Source organism: Xenopus laevis, chromosome 5S (assembly GCF_017654675.1).
Source record: "Xenopus laevis strain J_2021 chromosome 5S, Xenopus_laevis_v10.1, whole genome shotgun sequence".
Lineage (NCBI taxonomy): Eukaryota > Metazoa > Chordata > Amphibia > Anura > Pipidae > Xenopus > Xenopus laevis.
The window spans coordinates 80,482,988-80,507,374 of NC_054380.1; the positions used below are offsets into that span (position 1 = coordinate 80,482,988).

Below are 24,387 nucleotides of genomic sequence, written 5' to 3' on the forward strand. Positions count from 1 at the left end.
ACATTTATTAAGGGTTTGAATTTCAAATTCAGTTTTTTAAACCTCTACTAAATTAAATTGACCTCAATTGGGAGTTTACAGTATTTAATAATAAAATCAAATATGTAAAACACGGAAGAATTTTACTGACCCAAAAACTCGAATCAAATTCACTGGACCTCTCCCATTGACTCACACTTGAATTCGGCAGGTTTTAGGTACCAAATAATAGAATTAGAATTATTAAAGGTACAGAGTATGATATATCTCGAAAATCTAATTTTTTTTTAAAACTCAAAACATTAGGATAATTCCGTAGTCAAATTTGAGTTTTGACCATACAAAAAAAAATCGAAAATCCGAATTTGAATTTTCAATTAGAAACTTAATAAATCTGCCCCTTAGAGTGCAATTCATTTCAAACTTTTTTATTTAACAGATGACCTGCACCTGGGTGTGAGAAGCTGTACTTATTATTGTATAGTTGTATTTATATAGAGGGGCTGATCAAACCATGAGACAAAATAAACAATTTAAAGTTGCTAATGTATTTACATTTGTTTCCATTTAAAGGTGAACTCAAGCTGAATTAAAGAAGGCCAGAAATATTGTACATTATGTTTTGGGCTTCTGTACCAGGCCAAGGCAGTGATGGGTGAATGGGCAAATTTCTCCCGTTTCGCTGAAAAATTTGTGAATTTCCCGCGATATTGCGACGCATGTTAATTTTGACACTGGCGTTAAAGTCAATGGCCGTCCAAATAGTGTTGAAGCGTGCCGGTTTTGATGCGATCAACTTTCTGACGCGGGCAAATTTTCGAGGGAGTTTAGCGAATTTATTCGCGGGTGGTGAAACATGTAAATTCGTCGTGAATACGCTCCTGGCAAATTTATTCACCCATCACTAGCCCAAGGCAACCACAGCCCTTTAGCAGGAAAGATCTGTGCCTCCAAAGATGCTCCAGTAGCTCCCCATGCTCTTTTCTGCTGATTCACTGCACATGCTCTTACTGAGCTTAGGGACCTACTCACAATATAAAGTACACATAGAATATAAATGTCACAATATAAGGTTGATTGGCAATTAATACAGATAAGGTTAATTGGTAATTAATATACTGTAGATAATTACTACATGGCAGCACAAAAACCAGTGCAATTAGCATCAGAATTTAATAAACAGCCCTGCAGCATCAGCCTTTATTACAGGCCAACCTCATTTTCTGCTTGATAATTTGCGATGACCCTAAGTGTAGCTTTTTAACAGCTGTTCAGAACCCACTGAGCATGTGAGTGCCACAGACACTTTCCAAGATGGTGACCCCCTTTGGCAAGTTTGATGTCCTGGATTATTGCTGCTATTGAGAAGTTGAAAATTAAGACTGGTGCAATCAGTTCAGTATATACAATATGGCATTTTTAGCTATATTAATTTTTAGGGTTTACTTCTTCTTTAAGAACACCAACTAAATTACTATATGAACTATACATAATATCATATTCCAAGTACCTGTGAATACATCACTCAAGTATGACCAAAACCCCCTTTGCTTCCCCCTCTTAAAGACACACCCACCATTTCTTGTCTCTTTCTTGTGTCTGTAAAGTCCGTCCCTCTGTCCTAGTAAGAATATGCACAGTGACTTTACCTGTACATATAATGTCATGCTTAGGTAAACCATAAGAATATGTTTTCTTTATTAATATATAGAAATGATAAGCCATATTTTTAAATAATGATAACAACGTGTAGGTCTGTTACTTAACTAGTTATTTTTGAGCAAAACTTACCTGTTTTGCTTTGCCAAAAAACTTGGGAAACTGCAGAAAAATTCACTAAATTGTGGAATTTCACAGAAGGCATTAGATGTTTTTGTTGACTTGTACTTTCTCATGTCAATGCATGAGAGTCATTGGGAGGTTTTTTTTATTTAAACATCTTGTCATACCCACAAGTTATGGAGTGCTGGCAGGTGGAGGCCTTAATTGTGTCTTCTACTTACTGCCTGTGCTATGGGTTGCCTTTTGCTATCATACCCTGCACCTTGTTCCAGATTTTTTTTATGTCCAGGGCTTAAGTAAATGACCCCAGAAATATAAAGAATATATATATTGTGTGCAGAATCAGATGAACATTTCTTTAACAGGGTAAAGTCCATTCATTGTTCACATATACAGACTCTGTGAGCAGTGGCGTAACTACCGGGGGAGCAGGGGGTGCGATTGGGCCAGGGGGTGCGATTGATGCCCCCCATCAGGGCCCGGGCGTATGATGGGGGGCAGGGGGCCCGGCTGCGCGTCCCGCACCAGGGCCAGCCCCCCTCTAGTTGCGTTGCTGTCTGTGAGAAAACCAGCATAAACAAAATAAAACAAAACAAAATCCTTGCCACACTTGGGCTGTAACTAATACACAGGGTATTTTCCCCTCTCTACTGGGATTCCCGGCCAAACATATAGTACAGCTCCACAGAATCACTGTACCTTTACAGAGTCAGCAGCTTCAAACTGTTTCACTCAAATTCCAGGTGTCAACCCTCTCAGCGTGTAGCTCAATCTTACTCTGAGGATCTCTCTCTCTGGTAGCCTGAAGGTCTAGCCTGCTAATTATTTCTAGGGGAAGAAATCTACTCAAAACTGCTGTATAAATGAGAGTAAGACGAGAACCTGTGGGAAATATACCTCCCTTCAAACTGTTCTCCAGTTACCAGTTCACATATCCCCCTCTGCTTCAGCCCATGTGACTGAGCACATTGAGCCACCTGTTAATGATACCTTGAGAGGGCATCCATATTCCCTTGCAGTGCTTCAGATCTATGTTCCACTGTAAACTTAAAGGGCCAAGAACCATCTGGTAACTTGACCATTCTTTTCTATATTTTCAGACATCCACCTAAGAGGAACAGGGTTTGTGAGCAATCTAAATTTTCAACCCAGAAGATAGTACTTGAGGGCCTCTAATGCCCACTTAATGGCGAGGCACTCCCTTTCTACAATAGAGTACCTACTCTCAGCTGGTGTAAGCTTTCTGCTTGAGTACACTACTGGGTGTTCCTCACCACTTACCATTTGGGAGAGGACAGCCCCCAAACCCACATCTGAGGCATCAGTTTACAAAATTAACTCTTTCTGAAAAATGTGATGTTATTAACACTGGTTGCCTACAGAGGGAATTTTAAGGTCTATGAAAGCTTTTTCAGCCTCAGCTGACCACTTAACTATTTCTGAGCTCTTCCCTTTAGTAAGATCCGTAAGGGGAGCTGCAATAGAAGCAATGTTAGGCACAAATCTACAATAGTAGCCTACTATCCCCAGGAAGGCTCTGAATTGTTTTTTTGTAACAGGTTGGGGTCATTTTTATATTGCCTCCACTATATTTATTTGAGGCTGTACTACACCTCTTCCAATTACATAGTTTTTGGCTTCTTCCATTCCTATAGCACACTTTTTAGGGTTTGCAGTAAGCCCCGTCTCATGTATGGAGTCTAACACCACCTGTACTTTAGGTAAGTGAGACTACCAATCAGGGCTGAAGATAACCACATCATCCAAATAAACTGAGGTATAGGGATTATGTGGTCCATTAACCTTTGAAAAGTAGCTGGGGCTCCGTGTAAACCAAAAAGCAAAATATTGGACAAGACCCTCAGGAGTAGAAAATGCTGTCTTTTCCTTAGCCACTTCCATTAGTGGTAGCTGCCAGTACCCTTTTGTGAGATCTAGAGTTGTGAGGTACCTCGCATGGCCTAGCCTTTTGATGAGTTAATCTACCCTAGGCATGGGGTATACATCAAAATCAGTTTACGGAAGTCATAACAAAACCTTAGTGTCCCGTCAGGTTGTTAATCAAAACAATTGGGCTAGACGAATCACTGTGTAACCGCAAGTACTCCTAGATCCAACATTTTTCTTACCTCATCAGACTGCCTGTCTCCGTGCTTCAGGGATTCTATATGGCTTAACCTTAACTGTTACCTGAGGGGCAGTAAGAACATCATGTTCAATTAGAGTAGTTTTTCCAGAAAGATCAGAAAAGACAGCACTATTTCTCATCAAGAATTCTTTTACTTCTTGTTTCTGTGACACAGACTGTGTTTCGCCTATTTTTAATTCTGGAATCAGAACGGTCCAGTTGCAGGGAGGGGGTAGCCTACTGTTCCCAAGTTACCTTAGCTACATCAGCAGACCCCTGGGTTGTCTACCATACAGTAACTCAAATGGGGAGAACCCAGTAGAGGCTTGTGTCTCTCCTTGAGAGAACAACAAAAATGGAAATAATCAGTCCCAGTTTTTCCCGTCTTTTATCTACCACCTTTTTCAACATGGCTTTCAGGGTATTATTAAACCTTTGCACCAAGCCATCAGTTTGAGGGTGGTAAACTGAGGTACGTTAAGTGTTTCATACCCAAGAGATGACACAACTCTTTGGTCACTTTGGACATAAAGGTTGTGTCTTGATCTGTCAGGATTTCTTTAGGTATTCCCACCCTAGAAAACAAATTGACCAGCTCATTGGCTATACATTTTGCTGAAGTATTCCTTAATGGCACCGCTTCCGGATATCTGGTAACGTAATCCAATATTACAAGTATGTGTGCCCTCTAGAGGATTTTTGCAGGGGACCAACTAAATCCAATGCAACCCACTCAAATGGTACCTCAATGATTGGAAGGGGAACCAAGGGACCTCTGTAATGTTGTCTTGGCTCTGCTAACTGACAATCTGGGCAGGAGTTACAATAGTGCTTAACATCTCCAACCACCCCAGGTCAAAAGAACCTCTGAAGGATTCTTTCTGTAGTTTTATCGACTGCCAGGTGGCCCCCAAGTACATGTCTATGTGCCATACCTAATACCACCTTTCAAGATTGCTGGGATTTACCACTATAATTTCACCCTTTCGTTTGCTCACATAATATAACAGATCCTGGTTCAGGGCATGTGTGGAAACACTGTTTCTGCCCCTGGAAATTGGGGTTCCCTATTTATAACTTATATATTTTCTCTAGCATTGCTCAGAGTGGGGTCCCTCATTTGGGCAGTTCCAATGTTGTCTCGGGTGACCTCTAAATCAGGTACCATGCCACCTTCTTCTACCCACTCTTCAAGGCCTGTAAAAACTTCTAGAGGTGAGGGAACATCAAGGGTCACTCCTGCCTTTCCATCATTTTTAGGGTATGTAAAGGGTTCTCGGACAAGCATGATTCCTCTGCCTTGTATGAAGAACCCTTTTCAGAATTACTCTCCCCACTCCACCAGAACAATGGAAAATCTCTTCCCAATATAACAGCATGCATTAAGGTTTTTACAACCCCCACTTGATACTTTACAGTTCCATACTAAGTTTCAATCAGAACCAAAGCAGTTGGATAGTCTTTAGCTTCCCCATGAATGCACACTACCCCAACCCTTGGGTTTATAGAGTCAACAATGTCTACTAAATTAGCGTGAACATATGTTACCAGACTCCCCAAATCCAGGAGAGCTGTCACATGGTGTACTTCTATGACTTCTGAGCAAAACTGTTTACTAGTCTATTCTTGTAGAGAGGCCAGGCATGCAGGCTGACCATACATGGATTCTTGTTTCCCCAGCTACAATTCATAGGCTCTGACATTAGGGGCCAGTTAGCAGCCTGATTGCCAAACTCTCTACACCGCCAGCATTGTAACCCCCTTTTATCTATGTCAGATGCCGCTTGCCCCTGACTGGTTGCCACCCTAGTTTTGGCACCTGTATTCAGTCAAGAAGTCACATCAGAGGTTTTGTCCCTGTTACTTTGAGAAACCACCCCTTTAACTGAGACTTGCTAGGGCACTGGTCAGATGTGTTAACATCTGGTTGTAGCCATTTTCTTGTGAGACACAGGAGATAATGCATTTGAGCACACACAGACCTGCCTCATTGAATCTTTTGGCATGAACCACCACCGTGACTCCCAGGTGGGCCAGAATTTCCTCTTTCAACCTATTATATTTATGGGAATCCTGTTCCTTCAAGTCATAGTACACCTTCTGGGGTTCACCTGTAAGGTGCTACCACCTCTGCCCATTCCTCTGGGGGTAACTTTCCCTTGTTGTAACTCTCTCAAACAAAGCCAGGTAGGCCTCCACATCATCTGCTGGTGTCATCTTTTGCAGAGATTTTTGTAACGCTCTGTGGCTATTTATATGTACTTGCTCCAGGGCCGCACTACCTTGTAATTTCTGCTTGGATCTCCTGCTGCAAATGCAAGTTAACATGCTGTTGTCCTCTAAGGTAACTTTACTGGCTTTTGCTTAGGCATTAATTTGTGTTATCAGCAGCTGATTTGTTTCCTGGTGGGCCCTTAAAGCTTCATGATGGGTTTGCTACTGGGCTCTTAAAGCTATTTGGTGACTGGCATTATTTTGCTGGGTTTGCAACATCACTTTTAATATCTCCTCCATTTTAATATCTGTTGAAGACTTTCCCTTTTAAACTGGCTGTCCCTTTAAATGTTGGTCTTTACTATTTTCAAGGGAAACTTCTGCCCATTGCATACCTTCAATTGTGAGCAAGAGCAGATGAACAGACAGTTATTTAACAGGGTAAAGCCAATTTATTGTTCACATATACAGACTCTGTGAGCAAACCAGCATAAAACAAAACAAAATCCTTGCCCCACTTGGGCTCTAACTAATACAAAGGGGTGTATTTCTCTCTTTACCACCAGTCCCCTTCTGGGATTCGCGGCCAAACACAAAAGTACAACTCCACAGAGTCACAGTACCTTTACCGAGTCCTTTTCCCTTTCTGAACAGCAGCTCCAAACTGTTTCACTCAGATCCCAGGTCTCAAACCCTCTCAGCATGTTGCTCAAGCTTGCTCTCTGGATCCCCCCTGGCAGCTAGCAGATCTAGCCTGCTAATTATTCCCCAGGTGAGACTTTCTAGGGGAAATAATCTACTCAAAACTGCTGTATATATGAGAGTAAGACAAGAACCTGTGGGAAATATATCTCCCTTCAAACTGTGCTCCAGTTACCAGTTCACAATTGATATATGAGATCATAAAGTCTCAACTTTCAGGGCTCAGATGACTGATTATTTCCACCCTTAAAATTTGTGGTGATTGGAATTTATTTCTCCAGAAATGTGAAACATTCCAGATACTACAATATGGGGTATTAGAATATGTAACATTTGGTAAAGTCTACCTTTTAACCAGAGCAAATTACCAGACTTCTGCATATTAGGGGGCATATTTATCAAGGGTCGAATTTTGAATTGAAAATACTTTGAGGTTGTAGATACCAAATGGGCAAATTCAAAATTTTAAAGAGACAGTACATGATAAATTTCGATATTAGCATTTTTGAATTTTTTGTAAATTTAAATAGAATTTGGACTATTCCCTAGTCGAAGTACACAAAAAATATCTTGAAATTTGAATTTTTCGAATTTCAAAATTCACCCCGACATTGGATAAATCTGCCCCTATATGTTGTAGCCCTTATAAGGTGTGTTCTACAGTAAGGGTCTAAGCCTTCGAGGGACCCTTTTCCATTAAATAATGACTTGATAATGAACAGTATGCTCTGAAATACTGCCATTTACATTTGTAAATAATATTCTGCTCACATGCAATTTGATGCTGCTGGACTTTTGTTAATATATATCCTGTTTATGCATGAATGTATTTCTTGAAGCAAAACACCTGGCTTTATTAGAGTTTGTTTGCTATAAACCCTGGCATATTCAGACATCTTTTATCCCTTTTGCTGTTCAAAGGATTGTCAGTTACAAAGCCCTGCAAAATTAAATTAAGAATATCTTTAAATAAAAATATCAGGCATCCTATTGTGCCACATGCAAGTAGCGCATATCCTTTCTGTATACCTAAGGGCTACTCTTGTGCATGGGGTTACTCTCCCTGTATTTAATGTGTGAGTATCTGGATTAAGCATAACATTGAAAGAAAAAGCAAAAACAATGTTTAGCACTTTCATTACAAGGTGGAGAGGAAAGCAATGCAGATTGTTTGTGGCCTCGCGCAAAGAATTGCAGCAGAAGTCCAAACCGTCATAGCAAAGGTATTTGAATATAGACATGATTGTTTCTGGTTGGTTTGTATTAATGCATAATAATGAACAGGCAGTGACTTAATTGAATTGACAGTGGTATTTGGTTTGAATCATCATAGCATAAAACAAAAAAAAATTGCTCAGAATGTTTAAATAAAGTGTACATAGAAGTTAAAAGCAGCATTATTCTAGCTATAGGACCTGACAGACAACTTAACCATAGCTGCTCATTTATGCTTAATAGATTTCTATAAAGAACAGAGTATGAGGCATATAATCAGCAAACTCTCAAATCAGGGGACAAAGTGTTTTTTTTAAGTATTTATTTGACAGATTCTATCAGATCAATATAAAATCTTTATTGGGTTCATTATTGCTGTGATTAACATAAGAATATTTTCATTTATATTTAATGTCCTCCATACACTAGTAGCAAATTTGCCTTGTTCTTTTCGCATAGATCTTATGATGTATAGCACATTTACAAACTCCTTGTTGTATTCCTTGGTTTAATTCCAGCCAGGGCAAGAAGTTTGCATATTCTCTATATATATGTATGTATGCATGAATGTGAAAGGGACCTTAGATTCTTCACTGGGGCTAGTGTGAATGGTATATCATCTTTGTAACAGAACTGTGAAATATGGTGGCACTATATAAAGAAAGTGATAATAAAAAGTATAATAATACCGTGTGACTTTCAAGCAGAATGATTTGAGAAAAATATGTGGCAGCAACAAGTTTGTCAAAACCAAAATCAAAAGCATGGGAAATATGTTTTCTGAAGAATGCTAGATATATACTTTGACTCAATCAAGTAAATCTATTTACTTCAATGATAAAGTAATACTTGAACTATTAGCCCTTATTGTACTGAAAGGGATTATTTATCACAGCTGTCCATGGTACATAATGTGCTCAGTACTATTTTGGTAGCGATGTTGAGAACTAGTTGAAGCAAAATAATAGGGAAAAAAGTACAATTGACTAAAATTGATGTCTGATGGTGCTAAAAAATATCTGGTTGTATGACAACACAACATTGTTCAAGGTAAAATATATCATTATTTCTCATGCGTCCATTGTGTGAATATTTTATGTGGTTGTTCTCTGGTATAAACTGTTGTGATCCTGCTGCTTTAGTATATCAGACAAATGCAATGCTTTTTAAGTCTAGTAATTTCCCTTAGAAATACGGTATATCCTTCAGCTGTCAAATTTGACATAATGGGCATTTTAAACACATTTATTTTGGTACCATGTTTCTGTTCTAGTCATTTTGAGTACAAAAACTGACAATTTTGAAATATTGGAAAAGTATAAAGAAATACAAAAATAACTTTATAATGACATCACCAGCCTGTATAATGCGATACAAAAATACTGTATGGGTTTAGCAGCAATGCTGAACTATAACACCATCGATCCTGCAAGTCATTAAAAAAAAAATGATAAGAATTGCAGGAAAATTATTTACAAAAGTAGATTGGATATTTTGTGGTTATTTAAAAGGAGAACTCCACTAAATACAAAAAAATCAGTGACGTGCAGTACCTACAATACCACAGAGCAAATTCACTAAAGGGCTTCTTCTGCGAAGGCTTCGCCACACTTCGCGCCACTTTGCCAGGCGCAAATTCAATACCACTACACTAATTCACTAAAATACAAAGTTGCATCTCTGCAACTGAACGCTGGCAAAGTTTCGCTAGCGTTAATTCATCAGAGCATTTCATAACCAACTTTCGCTGACATTCGTTTCTGCCTAGCAAAAATAGTACATTTGCGCTTAGGTCAATTTGAATAGTGCTGGTACATATAGGTCATATATATGCCTTTATCAGAGATAAATGATGCTTGAAGGGACCACTTTTTATTAAAAATGTCAAAGGAAGCAAAATAAATACAAAAGAGATCTTTAAATGCCCTAGACATGAACCCACCCTAAAACAAATGTGGCATGCCCCTCAAATGGTAAAAAAAATGAAATTTTTTAATAGTTACAACTTTTAAAGGCAATCCCGCTTTAGAATATGAAAAAACACCAGCATTTTTTATAATTTTTGTGACTTTTAGGCATACAGGATATGATGTCCCTGAAGAGGATGTAGCTGCATCTTATCAGTTTGCCAGGTCTAAGCTGGCAAGGAAACTCTGGCAAAAGAGGAAATGTTCTCTAAAATTCGTACTTTAGGGAATTTGAGGAGTAACGATCATTTGCCTGAGCAAAAATTCGCCTGGCGAAAGGGCGCAAAACTATGCTAGCGACGGTCTCTTTTGCTAGCGAATTGTCCTCTATGCCTGTTAGTAAATTGCTGATATTCTAAAAAATGGTAGAAGTTATGAGTTTTCATCCATTTAAGAAGGCAATGCCAACAATGGCTGAAATCTACTAATCCATAGGGGCAAATTCACATCGCTCACATCGCCACACTTCGCCAGGCGAAAATTCGTCAGGACAACGCTAATTCACTAAAATGCAAAGTTGCATCCAGGACGCCAAACAATGGGGACGTTTCGGTAGCATTAATTCGGCAAGCAAAGTAAAATTGCGCTAGCGTTGGCTAATTTGCATACGGCGGGAAGTTAAAGTTTAGCTGTTATAATGCCCTACACATGTGCCCAGTGCATAGTTTATGTGCCATATGTAAGGAAATGTAAGGAGAAAGCCAGTACCCTAAAAAAAATTACAATCTTTTGCAGCCTATCACCCATAAAAACTGAAAAGTTGCCAGCGTTTTTTGGGACTAAGAAAAATGTAAAAAAAAAATTTGAGGAACTTTTGTCTACTCTATTGCACTTCAACTGGTCTGAGGTGGCGAAGGCAAGTCTGGTGCAAGAGATAACGTTCATTAAAATCCGCATCTTAGTGAATTTGCATAGTTACGTCCATTCCCCAGAGCAAATTCGCAAAAGTGCGTAGTAGCGCTACAGTCTATCTCCTTCACTAGCGAATTTTTGCCAGCGTTAGTCACTTCGCCCTTTGTAAATTTGCCCCATAGAATCCAGTTATTTTGCATCAACACCAGACCTGTTTATGCTGCTGTCATATTATTTTCATATTGATTACATTAACCCTTTCCCTGCCAGCCGTTTTGTCCTAGATGCGAACATCTACTGCCAAGCAGTTTTTAGATATTTTGCACTCTTTTACTTTAAGGGCCTTTCCTGGGGTGGTCTTTTAGTTTACCCAGGAAAACAATATATTGTTTTTTTCAGGACAACCTGAACTTTCACAATATGCAAGAATTTTGGTGTAATTCTACTTCTGTAAAAAAATATAGGCTTCTAAGTGTCTAATAAAATGAAAAAAATCATGTTTCACAAAGAACAATCACATATATCAGAAACATCATTTATTTTATGTACGAGAACACAGCCAATTTAGAAAGGTCTATGTCTCCTGAACGTGGCAATACCAAATATATATAGTTTTATGGAGATTTCTCACTTTTATAGCTCAAAATCTACAAGCAGTACACAACCAAATTTCCAAAGCAATGCTCCCCAAACGGCATACTTTTGATTTCAAGGCCAAACATTCCGCTAACAGTAGGTTTACCCTAGAAAACTACCCATTACTAGAAAAAACAGATTCTGGTGAACCAAAAATGGGTAAAAATATCTTTGTACTCTAAACTACCAAGTTGCAATTGTTTCCTAAAGTTATAATGTTTTATAGAAATTGGTGAATTTTTTGAAAAATGACCTCAAAGCTTCCACTCTACAGCAACATATCTCCCACACATCATTAGGTATCAATGTAAAACACCCCAAATATGAAATCCTGGGGTCCACTGAACAGTTTGATGCCCAATATGTATAGGTGTACCCAAGCACGTGGCATAGGGGGCCCCAAAAGGAAGACCTCCCGTTTGTTCTGTCATTTCAGATACTGCAAAATCAACACATTTACATAGTTTTGGGGGGCGGCAAAGGTAGAAAAAAGTACGTTCACCCCAGAAAACCATATATTTTCGGAAAGTACACATTCCCCTGAATCCAATTTGGGTATGCATGTCTTTCTACACCAAAGTACCAAGCGGCAAACCATTCCTAAATTTGGTGATTTCTGCGACATTTCCAAAAATCACCTAAAAATTTCTACCCTGCAGCATCGTATTACCCACATACTTTTAGGTATCAAGAGAAATCACCCAAAATATGAAAGCCTAGGGTCCTCTGAACAGTTTGATGCCCAAAATGTATAGGTGTACCCAAGCAAGTGGCTTATAGGGGCCTGAAAAGGAAGACCCCCATATGGTCTGTCATTTCAGATACTTCAAAATCAACACATTTGCATCGTTTTGAGGGGGGCAAATGTAGAAAAAAGTAAGTTCACCCCAGAAAACCATATATTTTCGGAAAGTACACATTGCCACGAATCTAAATTGGGTATGCATGTCTTTGTACTCCAAAGTACCAAGCTGCAAACCATTCCTAAATTTGGTGATTTTGGTGACATTTCCAAAAATCACTTCAAAATTTCTAACCTGCAGCATTGTATTTCCAACATACTTTTAGGAATCAAGATAAATCACCCCAAATATGAAAGCCTAGGGTCCACTGAACAGTTTCATGCCCAATATGTATAGGTGTACCCAAGCACGTGGCATACAGGGGCCCCAAAAGGAAGACCCCCATATAGTCTGTCATTTCAGGTACTGCAAAATCAACACATTTACATCGTTTTGGGGGGGGGCAAAAGTAGAAAAAAGTAAGTTCACCCAAGAAAACCATATATTTTCGGAAAGTACACATTGCCACGAATCTAAATTGAGTATGCATGTCTTTGTACTCCAAAGTATCAAGCCGCAAACCATTCCTAAATTTGGTGATTTTGGTGACATTTCCAAAAGTCACCTCAAAATTTCTAACCTGCAGCATCGTATCACCCACATACTTTTAGGTATCAAGAGAAATCACCCCAAATATGAAAGCCTAGGGCCCTCTGAACAGTTTGATGCCCAATATGTATAGGTGTACCTAAGCACGTGGCATATAGGGGCCCCAAAATGAAGACCCCATATAGTCTGTCATTTCAGGTACTGCAAAATCAACACATTTACATCGTTTTGGGGGGGCAAAAGTAGAAAAAAGTACGTTCACCCCAGAAAACCATATATTTTCGGAAAGTACACATTGCCACGAATCTAAGTTGGGTATGCATGTCTTTGTACTACAAAGTACCAAGCACGCAAACCATTCCTAAATTTGGTGGTTTTGGTGACATTTCCAAAAGTCACTTCAAAATTTCTACCCTGCAGCATCGTATTTCCCCGCATACTTTTAGGTATCAAGATAAATCACCCCAAATATGAAAGCCTAGGGTCCTCTGAACAGTTTGATGCCCAATATGTATAGGTGTACCCAAGCACGTGGCACACAGGGGCCCCAAAATGAAGACCCCCATATGGTCTGTCATTTTAGGTACTGCAAAATCAATACATTTACATCTTTTTGGGGGGGGGGGCAAATGTAGAAAAAAGTACGTTCACCCCAAAAAACCATATATTTTCGGAAAGTACACATTGCCACGAATCTAAATTGGGTATGCATGTCTTTGTACTACAAAGTACCAAGCCGCAAACCATTCCTAAATTTGGTGGTTTTGGTGACATTTCCAAAAATCACCTCAAAATTTCTGCCCTGCAGCATCGTATTACCCACATACTTTTAGGTATCAAGAGAAATCACCCCAAATATGAAAGCCTAGGGTCCTCTAAACAGTTTGATGCCCAATATGTATAGGTGTACCCAAGCACGTGGCATACAGGGGCCCCAAAACGAAGACCCCCATATGGTCTGTCATTTCAGATACTGCAAAATCAACACATTTACATTGTTTTGAGGGGGGCAAATGTAGAAAAAAGTACGTTCACCCAAGAAAACCATATATTTTCGGAAAGTACACATTGCCACCAATCTAAATTGGGTATGCATGTCTTTGTACTACAAAGTACCAAGCCGCAAACCATTCCTAAATTTGGTGGTTTTGGTGACATTTCCAAAAGTCACCTCAAAATTTCTAACCTGCAGCATCGTATTACCCACATACTTTTAGGTATCAAGAGAAATCACCCCAAATATGAACGCCTAGGGTCCTCTGAACAGTTTGATGCCCAATATGTATAGGTGTACCCAAGCACGTGGCATATACGGGCCCCAAAAAGAAGACCCCCATTTGTTCTGTCATTTCATATACTGCAAAATCAACACATTTATATAGTTTTGGGGGGCAGCAAAGGTAGAAAAAAGTACGTTCACCCCAAAAAACCATATATTTTCGGAAAGTACATATTCCCCTGAATCTAAATTGGGTATGCATGTCTTTCTACTCCAAAGTACCAAACCGCAAACCATTCCTAAATTTTATGATTTTGGTGACATTTCCAAAAATCACTTCAAAATTTCTACCCTGCAGCATCGTATTACCCACATACTTTTAGGTATCAAGACAAATCACCCAAAATATGAAAGCCTGGGGTCCTCTGAACAGTTTTATGCCAAATATGTTTAGGTGTACCCAAGCACGTGGCATATATCGCCCCTAAAATGAAGACCCCCCCCTTGTATGGTCTGTCATTTCAGGTACTGCAAAATCAACACATTTACATCGTTTTGGGGGGGGGGCAAAGGTATAAAAAAGTAAGTTCACCCCAAAAAAACATATATTTTTGGAAAGTACACATTGCCATGAATCTAATTTGGGTATGCATGTCTTTGTACTACAAAGTACCAAGCCGCAAACCATTCCTAAATTTGGTGATTTTGGGGACATTTCCAAAAATGACTTCAAAATTTATTACCCACATACTTTTAGGTATCAAGAGAAATCACCCCAAATATGAACGCCTAGGGTCCTCTGAACAGTTTGATGCCCAATATGTATAGGTGTACCCAAGCATGTGGCATACAGGGCCCCCAAAACGAAGACCCCCATATGGTCTGTCATTTCAGATACTGCAAAATCAACACATTTACATTGTTTTGAGGGGGACAAATGTAGAAAAAAGTAAGTTCACCCCAGAAAACCATATATTTTCGGAAAGTACACATTGCCACGAATCTAAATTGGGTATGCATGTCTTTGTACTCCAAAGTACCAAGCCGCAAACCATTCCTAAATTTGGTGATTTTGGTGACATTTCCAAAAATGACTTCAAAATTTCTACCCTGCAGCATCGTATTACCCACATACTTTTAGGTATCAAGAGAAATCACCCCAAATATGAAAGCCTAGGGTCCTTTGAACAGTTTGATACCCAATATGTATAGGTGTACCCAAGCACGTGGGATATAGGGGCCCCAAAAGGAAGACCCCCATATGGTCTGTCATTTCAGGTACTGCAAAATCAACACATTTACATTGTTTTTGGGGGGGCAAAGGTAGAAAAAAGTAAGTTCACCCAAGAAAACCATATATTTTCAGAAAGTACACATTCTTACGAATCCAAATTGGGTATGCATGTCTTTCTACTCCAAAGTACCAAGCCGCAAACCATTCCTAAATTTGGTGATTTTGGTGACATTTCCAAAAATCACCTCAAAATTTCCACCCTGCAGCATCGTATTTCCCACATACTTTTAGGTATCAAGATAAATCACCCCAAATATGAAAGCCTAGGGTCCTCTGAACAGTTTGAAGCCCAAAATGTATAGGCGTACCCAAGCACGTGGCATACAGGGGCCCCAAAACGAAGACCCCCATATGGTCTGTCATTTCAGATACTGCAAAATCAACACATTTACATTGTTTTGAGGGGGGCAAATGTAGAAAAAAGTAAGTTCACCCCAGAAAACCATATATTTTCGGAAAGTACACATTCCCACGAATCTAAATTGGGTATGCATGTCTTTGTACTCCAAAGTATCAAGCCACAAACCATTCCTAAATTTGGTGATTTTGGTGACATTTCCAAAAATGACTTCAAAATTTCTACCCTGCAGCATCGTATTACCCACATACTTTTAGGTATCAAGAGAAATCACCCCAAATATGAAAGCCTAGGGTCCTCTGAACAGTTTGATGCCCAGTATGTATAGGTGTAACCAAGCACGTGGCATATAGGGGCCCCAAAAGGAAGACCCCCATATAGTCTGTCATTTCAGGTACTGCAAAATCAACACATTTACATCGTTTTGGGGGGGGCAAAAGTAGAAAAAAGTACGTTCACCCCAGAAAACCATATATTTTCGGAAAGTACACATTCCCGCGAATCCAAATTGGGTATGCATGTCTTTGTACTCCAAAGTACCAAGTCGCAAGCCTTTCCTAAATTTGGCGATAAAAGCAACAGTTTTTACATTTTTTAAATTGCCTAAAAATATTGCAATTGGCCGCATTTATCTCACCCAATTTCTTACATACAATTGTAAAACAACATAAATATTGATGCCAAGGGTCTACTGAACAGTTTGATGCCCAATATGCATTGATATACCAAGGCAGCTGGCATGTGCGGACCCCAAATGAAAATAGTGCATATGATTTTTCTCTGCTGCCGATTCGCCTTCGGTGAACATAGACCCTTGACTTCATATTATGTGCCTCAAGACCCTCCTAACAGCAAAGACCCCCCAAAACCATATGTTTTTGGAAAGTACACATTCTGACGAATCCAACAAAGATAACGACGTCTTTCTACACCAAACTACCAAACTGCAAAGCTTTTCTAAACGTAGAGGTTTTTACAACATTTCTGAAAATCGCCTAAAATTGTTGCAGTTTGCTGCATTTATCGCACACAATGTTTTACGTATAAAGAAAAATCACCCTAAATATGGACGTCAGAGGTCTACTGAATAGTTTGATGCCCAATATGCAAAGATTTACCAAAGTATGTAGCGTGTACGGACCCCAAATGAAAAACATGCATATGAATTTTCACAGTAGCCAACTAAGCTGCGGAAAAGAGAGCCCCAACTGTGCGTTATGTGCCGTAAGACCCACAAAATGTAAAAAGACCCCCAGAAAACTATATATTTTTGGAAAGCATATGTTCTGGCGAATCAAACTAAGTAAAATAAATCTTTCTATACCAAAGCACCAAACAGCAAAACAATACTAAAGATTCATAAGGAACAATAATGCAGGGATAAAATTGCAATAAAACCACAAAAATAGCGTAAATCAATGAAATAACAAAATAATTGACCCGACAGCGTAATTAGTGGCCGAAATCGATTATCCAATAGTCACGCTGTCAAAATAACATGTTTTTAGGCAAAACAATGAATAAGTAAAAAAAAAAAAAAAACACCTGTTTGTGGGTTTTTGTGTATACATATTTGTGCACTAATAAAGGTTGTCTGAGTGTGCAAATACATGTAATTAAGTGTAAATAAGTGTACAAAAACGACCAAGTGTGCTAAAATTAAAAAATTAAAAAAAAAATACAAATTTTTACTAAAATGTTTATGTAAGTGTATAAATGTACTGTAGGTATGTGTAAGTGCAGGTAAGTGTGTAAAAAAAGGGCACTTACCGTTTTTGTAGCAGGAGGATCGCTGAAACCGATGGAGGCAGCCAGAATAGCGTGTCTGCAGAGTTACTGCGCAGCAGGAAGTGTGTGGGCGGCTGTTCAGAAAGGAAGAGGTGAGTAACGCGCAGCAGCGCTATTTGCAGCGCATTTGCGTCTTTGAAGTCGGATCTGCGACAATCGTGTCGCAGATCCGACTCGACAGCCCCCCCAGCCTTGTTACCCAGGGGGCTGTCAACCCTTTTGACTCTCTGCGGAGGCGGCAAAAGCCGCCGATGCAGAGAGTAGGGCTCAGCTGCAGGAGAACGTACATGGTACGTTCTTGGCAGCCTGAGCCCTGAACCGCCAGCACGTACGCCGTACGTGCTTGGCGGTTAAAGGGTTAAAAGAAGAAACTTTGCACCTGTTATTACATTAAATTATATTATTACATTATAACACCTATTGAGTACCAGATATTCACAGTTGTGTATTGTCTGATGTCAATAAACTTTGTTAAGGAAGCTCATCCTATTAACAGGTTTATGAATTTATTTAGTTTGGTTTTGCTATATTATCATCAGAATAAAATACAATAAATATATAAGCCTATAAGCATCCACCCCTCAGTCTGCTTTTACATTAAAAAGTACTTTGTCTTCTACTGTTATTATTATTATTAATGATAATAATAATAAGAAATCAAATTGCACAGTGTACTTCTGTAAAAGATGCACAACATATAACTGTCTCGCAGGATGTATTCTCTTATTTTTAAAATAAATGTGTATCAGTATTATATTTAGAACTGCAATTTAGTGATATATAAAAATGGTTAATGGCTCTTCATTACTTTTGTTAAAGTATTCAGTTGAGCTGGACTTGCTTTCTAGACTGGATTGAATGTGAAATTAATATGTCTGCAGAGTGAATTGAAACATTCTTCTTCATGGGTTCATAATGGAAGGTCACGCAGCCCAACTCTTCTGTGGATTCTGTGAGCAAACGAATGGAACACTGCCTGAATTGATGGCAAATGTAAATTGTAAATGTTCAACTCTGAAGCTTAGCAGCAGTATTTTTGTAATAAAAAAGGGATTTTCATGAAGAAAATAGTATGGGTTTAATGGCTATAGCCCTATAGTTATGGCTGCAGCCTTCACTAACTTTATTGTATAAAAAAAATTTTTAATGTGTCCCACCTGTGTGTGTGCTTGAGCAACTACATATCATTTTGCTGATTAGATTTTATAACTTTAAACATTTAAGAGCTGAAGGCAGACATTTTGCCACATTGGTTGCTGAGGGGAGCACGTGAACTATGCACAGAGATGAAAACAAAACACAGCAAGTGCAGTTGATTTGACTTATTTCTATAGATATACCATGACCTGGATGAATGAGAATCTTCACAAACAAACTGTGGCTTTTATTATTTAAATGCTAAATCAGGAAAATTCCTTGCCAATCCAATACACATATGAAAGCAAATACTTGACAAAAGGGGTCTTAATATCCAATTACTTATACAATATACCCGAGGGTTAATTTACTAGGGATGCAACAAATCCAAGATTCCATATGCAAGATGCAAAAATTATTACAAATTGAATTATTTTACCCAGGCATTGTGGGCTGCCTACAATAGGCTCCAAAGGCAGGCTCTAAGCCTGTCATTATTGTACCCTGCACTGAACCAGCATAGCTCAGTTGCTCTAACTATGGGCAGGGATGCAAGTGCCAAGAGTACGGTGCTCTAATTTAGTTTATAAGTGTTGTGGTTTTGTGCATACTGTACATGCAGACTGATTTAGCATTTTATTGCTAAACAATGCAACTATTACTCTGCATGTGGGCAAATGAAAGAACCATGCAAAGGAATAGAAAAAGACTCAAATAGCTAAATAATAGTTATATATAATACAGGATATAAAACCAAGTACTGTGAGTTATATTATCAAATAAATAAGAATAATTTAGCATAAGCTTTATATTAAAATAATGCTTTAGTTATAGATACAAATAAACAATTTGCCAGTAGATGAAAATACAACGACAGAGATGCCAAAGTAGAGAAAATCTCACATAAGACCACTAGTGATGAGTGAATTTTTTCATCATGTATGATTTTGCTGCAAATTTCTGAGTTTCGCCACAGAATAAATGTTTCACGGAATGGTGCCAAAAATTCAGCAGACGTTTCGCATGCGGCAAAAATGTTGCAGTAGACAAAAAAAGTAGCCCATAGATACTAATGTATTTTTCTATAAAAAAAACTGTTGCCCATAGACTGTAATGTGTTTCTCAAATTCTCAAAAAAGAAAGATACAGTATATTCGCTCATCACTAAAGACCACCAAAGCATTGAAAAATGTACACATCTATTTGAAAAATTACACTGAGCTGCTTAGAATATGTCTTCTACATGTTGACTATTCCATTTCTTATTTGTTTAGCATACATAAAATGTTAAGGAAAGTGGAAAGCATATTTTTTTTCAACACTTCTATTAATTTTGCCCTTTTTATAGTATTGTGACAATTGTTATGAAATCAAAATACGGATTCTCAAATACACACACACATATATATATATATATCCTACGCATTAGCCGCTCTACACCCAGTGCTCTATTAGCGACCTGAATCTACATGCCGCTGACAATTTTTCCCACAAAAAGTGTGACTTCTTCCAACTAATATATATATACCTGTATATATATACACATCTAAACCTGCCCATCAGGTCAAGAAAACATCTTTGGATGAGTAAACACTTTCATAGTAGTTTACCAGAGTGCATTATTTAAGGTCATTAATAATGAAAGAAAGCTAGCCTGACCTGTGTATAGGTGGTAATTGTCTTATTAATGAAAGCCTTCTATGTTCAAGCGAAATCAATAAAAACCTGACAAAGACAGTGGGGGAGATTCATTGAACTGTGAAGCAGCTATTGAAGCTATTTGACCAGATTATTTCACTGACACCCTGAGCAGGTTTATTATTATATCTGTGTCATTTTGTTTTTCTGGTCACGTCTGAATTACTGCTCGGGGATTAATATTTCTTGGTTTCTTTGTTCCAAAGAGAATAAATATATTTTGGCAGATTGTATATACAGTTTTGGTTGTCTTGTTTACAAAAAAGGATATTTAGAAAAAAATATTTATTTTGTTTAGAAATATGCAGTATATCAGTGATGGGCGAATCTGGGCCGTTTGTTCACCGAATAAATCTCAAAACAGCAAAAAAATAAGTAAAATGCATTGTTTTGATGTGAGTGACAATTTTTGACTATTATGTCCAAATGCATTAAAGTTAATGGACGTCCAAATAATTTTGACGCACAACAATTTTTTTGCCACGGTGGATTTTTCGTCGTCGAATTTTCGACGCAGTTTCGCAAAAACATATGCGGCTGGCAAAGCATAAAAATTTGCCACAAATCCATGCCTGGCGAATATATTCGCCCATCACTAATATATATGCCAATATATTAGAAGAAGAATCCTACCCCAAAAAGTTACTCTGTATGTATGCCAAAACATCAAATCTCTGGAAAATGGTATAACCAAATAGAGGAATGCCTTCAACCTTGTAAAGTAGCTTTAATATTTCTTCAATACACTCATGCCGCATGAAGGTCTCTCAACAATAGTAGATGTTGATATAGTTGATATGCACTTACATTAAAATTAACCATCAAAACACTAAAGAAAAATAAAAACGATTTTCATTGTGCGCTGCTGAATTTTATTTAAACTTTAAGAAAATTCCAGCAACCAAATAAGTATTCTACATAGCACCATATTGTTACGTGTTGACCATTACTCTAAGATGTTATTGAATTATATAGCAGCTACTGAAACATCTGCTATTATCTAATAAGGAAGATAAGGGGCCTTGGGCAAACATTTTTCTATGCTGGCAGGTTTTACCTTTAACAACCATGTAAGGTTTGTAATGACCATTGTTGTACAAGAAGTATTCCATAGATATATAAACCATTAACTTCAGCTTTTGTACAGCTAATGTATTACCTTTATAAACCAATGAGAAAATGTCAAAATATAAATGAGACAACTGATGTATAAAGTGCTTACCTCAAAGTAGGCAACAATATTCCTAAGGTTTTGTAGAACACTGCTCCAAGTACATACACTGTGGATTCATCAAGATCTGAAGAGAAACAAGCAAGCTTATTTAACTGAAAATAAAATATGATTTCATATTGTATTACACAGAGTGGAAACATTTTGTGTGGGGGAATATATGTTTTATAATATATTGGGTTGTGGATTAAGATTTACTACATTTTGAATGGTAAATTCAAATTTGAATCTCAATTTTTTTTGTTCAAAACTCACAATTTCAAATTTCAAACCATCAACTCGAATTTGACTTTGAATATGAGATTTATCACACCTCAACCCTGGAAACAGTTCTAATGCAATACTAAAATGCACCACCTAAAACCTGGTGAATTTATGTACAGTATAAGTCCAATGGCAGAGGTCCATTGAACCATTTGAAGATGTTAATAGCCTAAGCCTTCCTAATATTAAAGTTTTTTTTCTGAGGAAAACTCGAACCAAATCTCTAATATATTTTCATTCAGATATAAAGAATTAGAATTGGCAAAAAGTATTCCCTTACTCTCTATAGAAACTATTGCTGTTATACAACAATCACTGCTTTGATCTTTGGAGAATATATTGAGACCAGGCATGTGGCACAGCTAACTTAACTCAAAGTTGCTTTTTTTTTTTAATTTGAAGTTTGTGAAAAAAGGAAAACCCATATAATCATTATTTATATTGTAAAATATATACTGTTAGGTAAAATTTACCATAACACACAGTGACACACGGGGGTTCTTATTTATTAAAGTCAGATTTTTAAAGGGGAAAAACGCAATTTTTTTCTGAGGAAAAAAATACCTATATTTTTTTGTTTTTGTAGCTAAAAGTCCAAATAAAAAAGTACTCCATCTTAAACCTGCTGAGGTCATGTAGAAGTCAGTGGCAGATTTCCCATTTACAATTGGAAGATATCATTTTTCATACAATAATCCAATTAATGTGTGTTTTTTGGGCAAATCTTTGAGCATCAAAACCAGATGTTTTCCAGTTAATTTATTGATAACTACAGCAAAATTTGTGCACAGGAGTTTGGTCAAAGTGGTTTTAAGAAAATATTGAGAAATTTTCAGATTTTAGTAAATAACTCCACAGTGTTAAACCCTGCAAATACAAATATAACCCTTCGTTTTTCTTTATATCACTATTCTTATTTTGAAATCCACTCTTCTGATTATGCTATGTAGGTAAAATACTCTCTAAAATGGGAAGAAAGTGTCAATCCACCAGCATATCAATTGAAAACAAAGCATTTCTAAGAATGCAACAAATCCACTATTTTGGATTTGGCCGAACCCCTGAATCCTTCGTGAAAGATTTGGCCGAATACCGAACCAAATCCGAATCCTTATTTACATATGCAAATTAGGGCTGGGAAGGGGAAACCATTTTTTATTTCCTTGTTTTGTGACATAAAGTCACGCGGTTTCCCTCCCTGCCCCTAATTTGCATATGCAAATTAGGATTCGGATTTGGTTCGGTCAGGCAGAAGGATTCGTCTGAATCCGATTTCCTGCTGAAAAAGGCCGAATCCTGGCTGAATCCCGAACCGAATCCTGGATTCAGCGCATCCCTACATTTCACACAGGCTTATAATGGATCATAGTGGTTTGAAGAAGGTTCATTGAGTGCCACTAAAACATCAGTAGGGTTATATATTTTAATATATATATATATATATATTCCTTGTTTTATAACGAAAAGTCACATGATTTTAAGCAGACACAAGGATTCGACCGAATCCGAATCCTGCTGAAAATGGCCGAATCATGTTCAAATACCGAACCGAATCCTGGATTTGGCGCATCCCTAATATATTTATACGTCTATCTATCTATACATATTAATATAGCTTGTGAGCACTGGGTTTTAAAAGATTAATCAGAATTAAAAACAAAAGCCTTACATTATCTTTATATGGCCATGAATATTTCCTATACCCTGGCAATAGATTGAGATCACCTCTTTGCATTTTAAATCAAAATTAAATTAAAATGCAATTGTATGCATTGTACAGTACTATGTGCCAGTGAATTGAATTAACTAATAATACTGTTTTTATAAAACCATTTTTTTTATTATACTAGTTTTTTCTTTTTTTGTATAATTGTAATAAACCCTTACAGGGCCATGAGTTTGGCACTGAAAGACTAGAAAACAATCCGGTTTAAATGATGTGACAAATATATGGATCAGTTATGATGCAATGCTGGTACACCACTGCATCTCCTTACAGACTCTATTTAATAATGCACGCACAGTTTTTAAAACAGCTATATAGAATTGTATTTTTTATACATATTGTCTTCGACTTCGTTGTGGATGAAGTTGAGATAGTACAGCATGCTAATCAATTGTATGGGCAGTCTTCTGTGGTACTAATTTAATGATTGTTCTTGCTGTAGTATAACAGCAAACTAAGCCTTCTATTGTACAAATATGATATTCTCTTAATGTACAATAGTAATATCTCAAAAAAGAATGCTTATAAAATTCAAGTGGGTCGGGTAAATGAATAGCAGAATGCAGTCAAATTCCCCATGCTCCCTACCCATGGTCATCAGATTGAAACACCATCATTTATTGAAGTTCTCAAACAGCATGAGGCAAGCTACTGTCTCCTACTTCCTTCAACTAAATGGAGAGTTTTTAAGTTATTTTTAGGGCTACCAGACTGATGCTTGGCAATCCCCCACCCCAGTTGTTAGTGCCAACCCCCTGCTCCACAATGTGAAACTTGCTTACCTCTTGCGAACATTATTGCAGGGA

The 24,387-nt window shown here is 37.8% G+C and overlaps 1 protein-coding gene across 4 annotated transcripts in view; it reads right to left on the reverse strand.

The window, feature by feature from the left end:
• Positions 1-24,387, reverse strand: part of LOC108718003 (adhesion G protein-coupled receptor B3) — a 521,962-nt gene that overhangs the window by 186,756 nt on the left and 310,819 nt on the right. For all 4 annotated transcript variants that reach the window (XM_041564704.1, XM_041564703.1, XM_041564701.1 and 1 more), the window contains exon 14: positions 21,583-21,658. In XM_041564704.1, the coding sequence (XP_041420638.1) occupies positions 21,583-21,658 (76 nt within the window). The remainder of the gene's footprint in view (positions 1-21,582; positions 21,659-24,387) is intronic.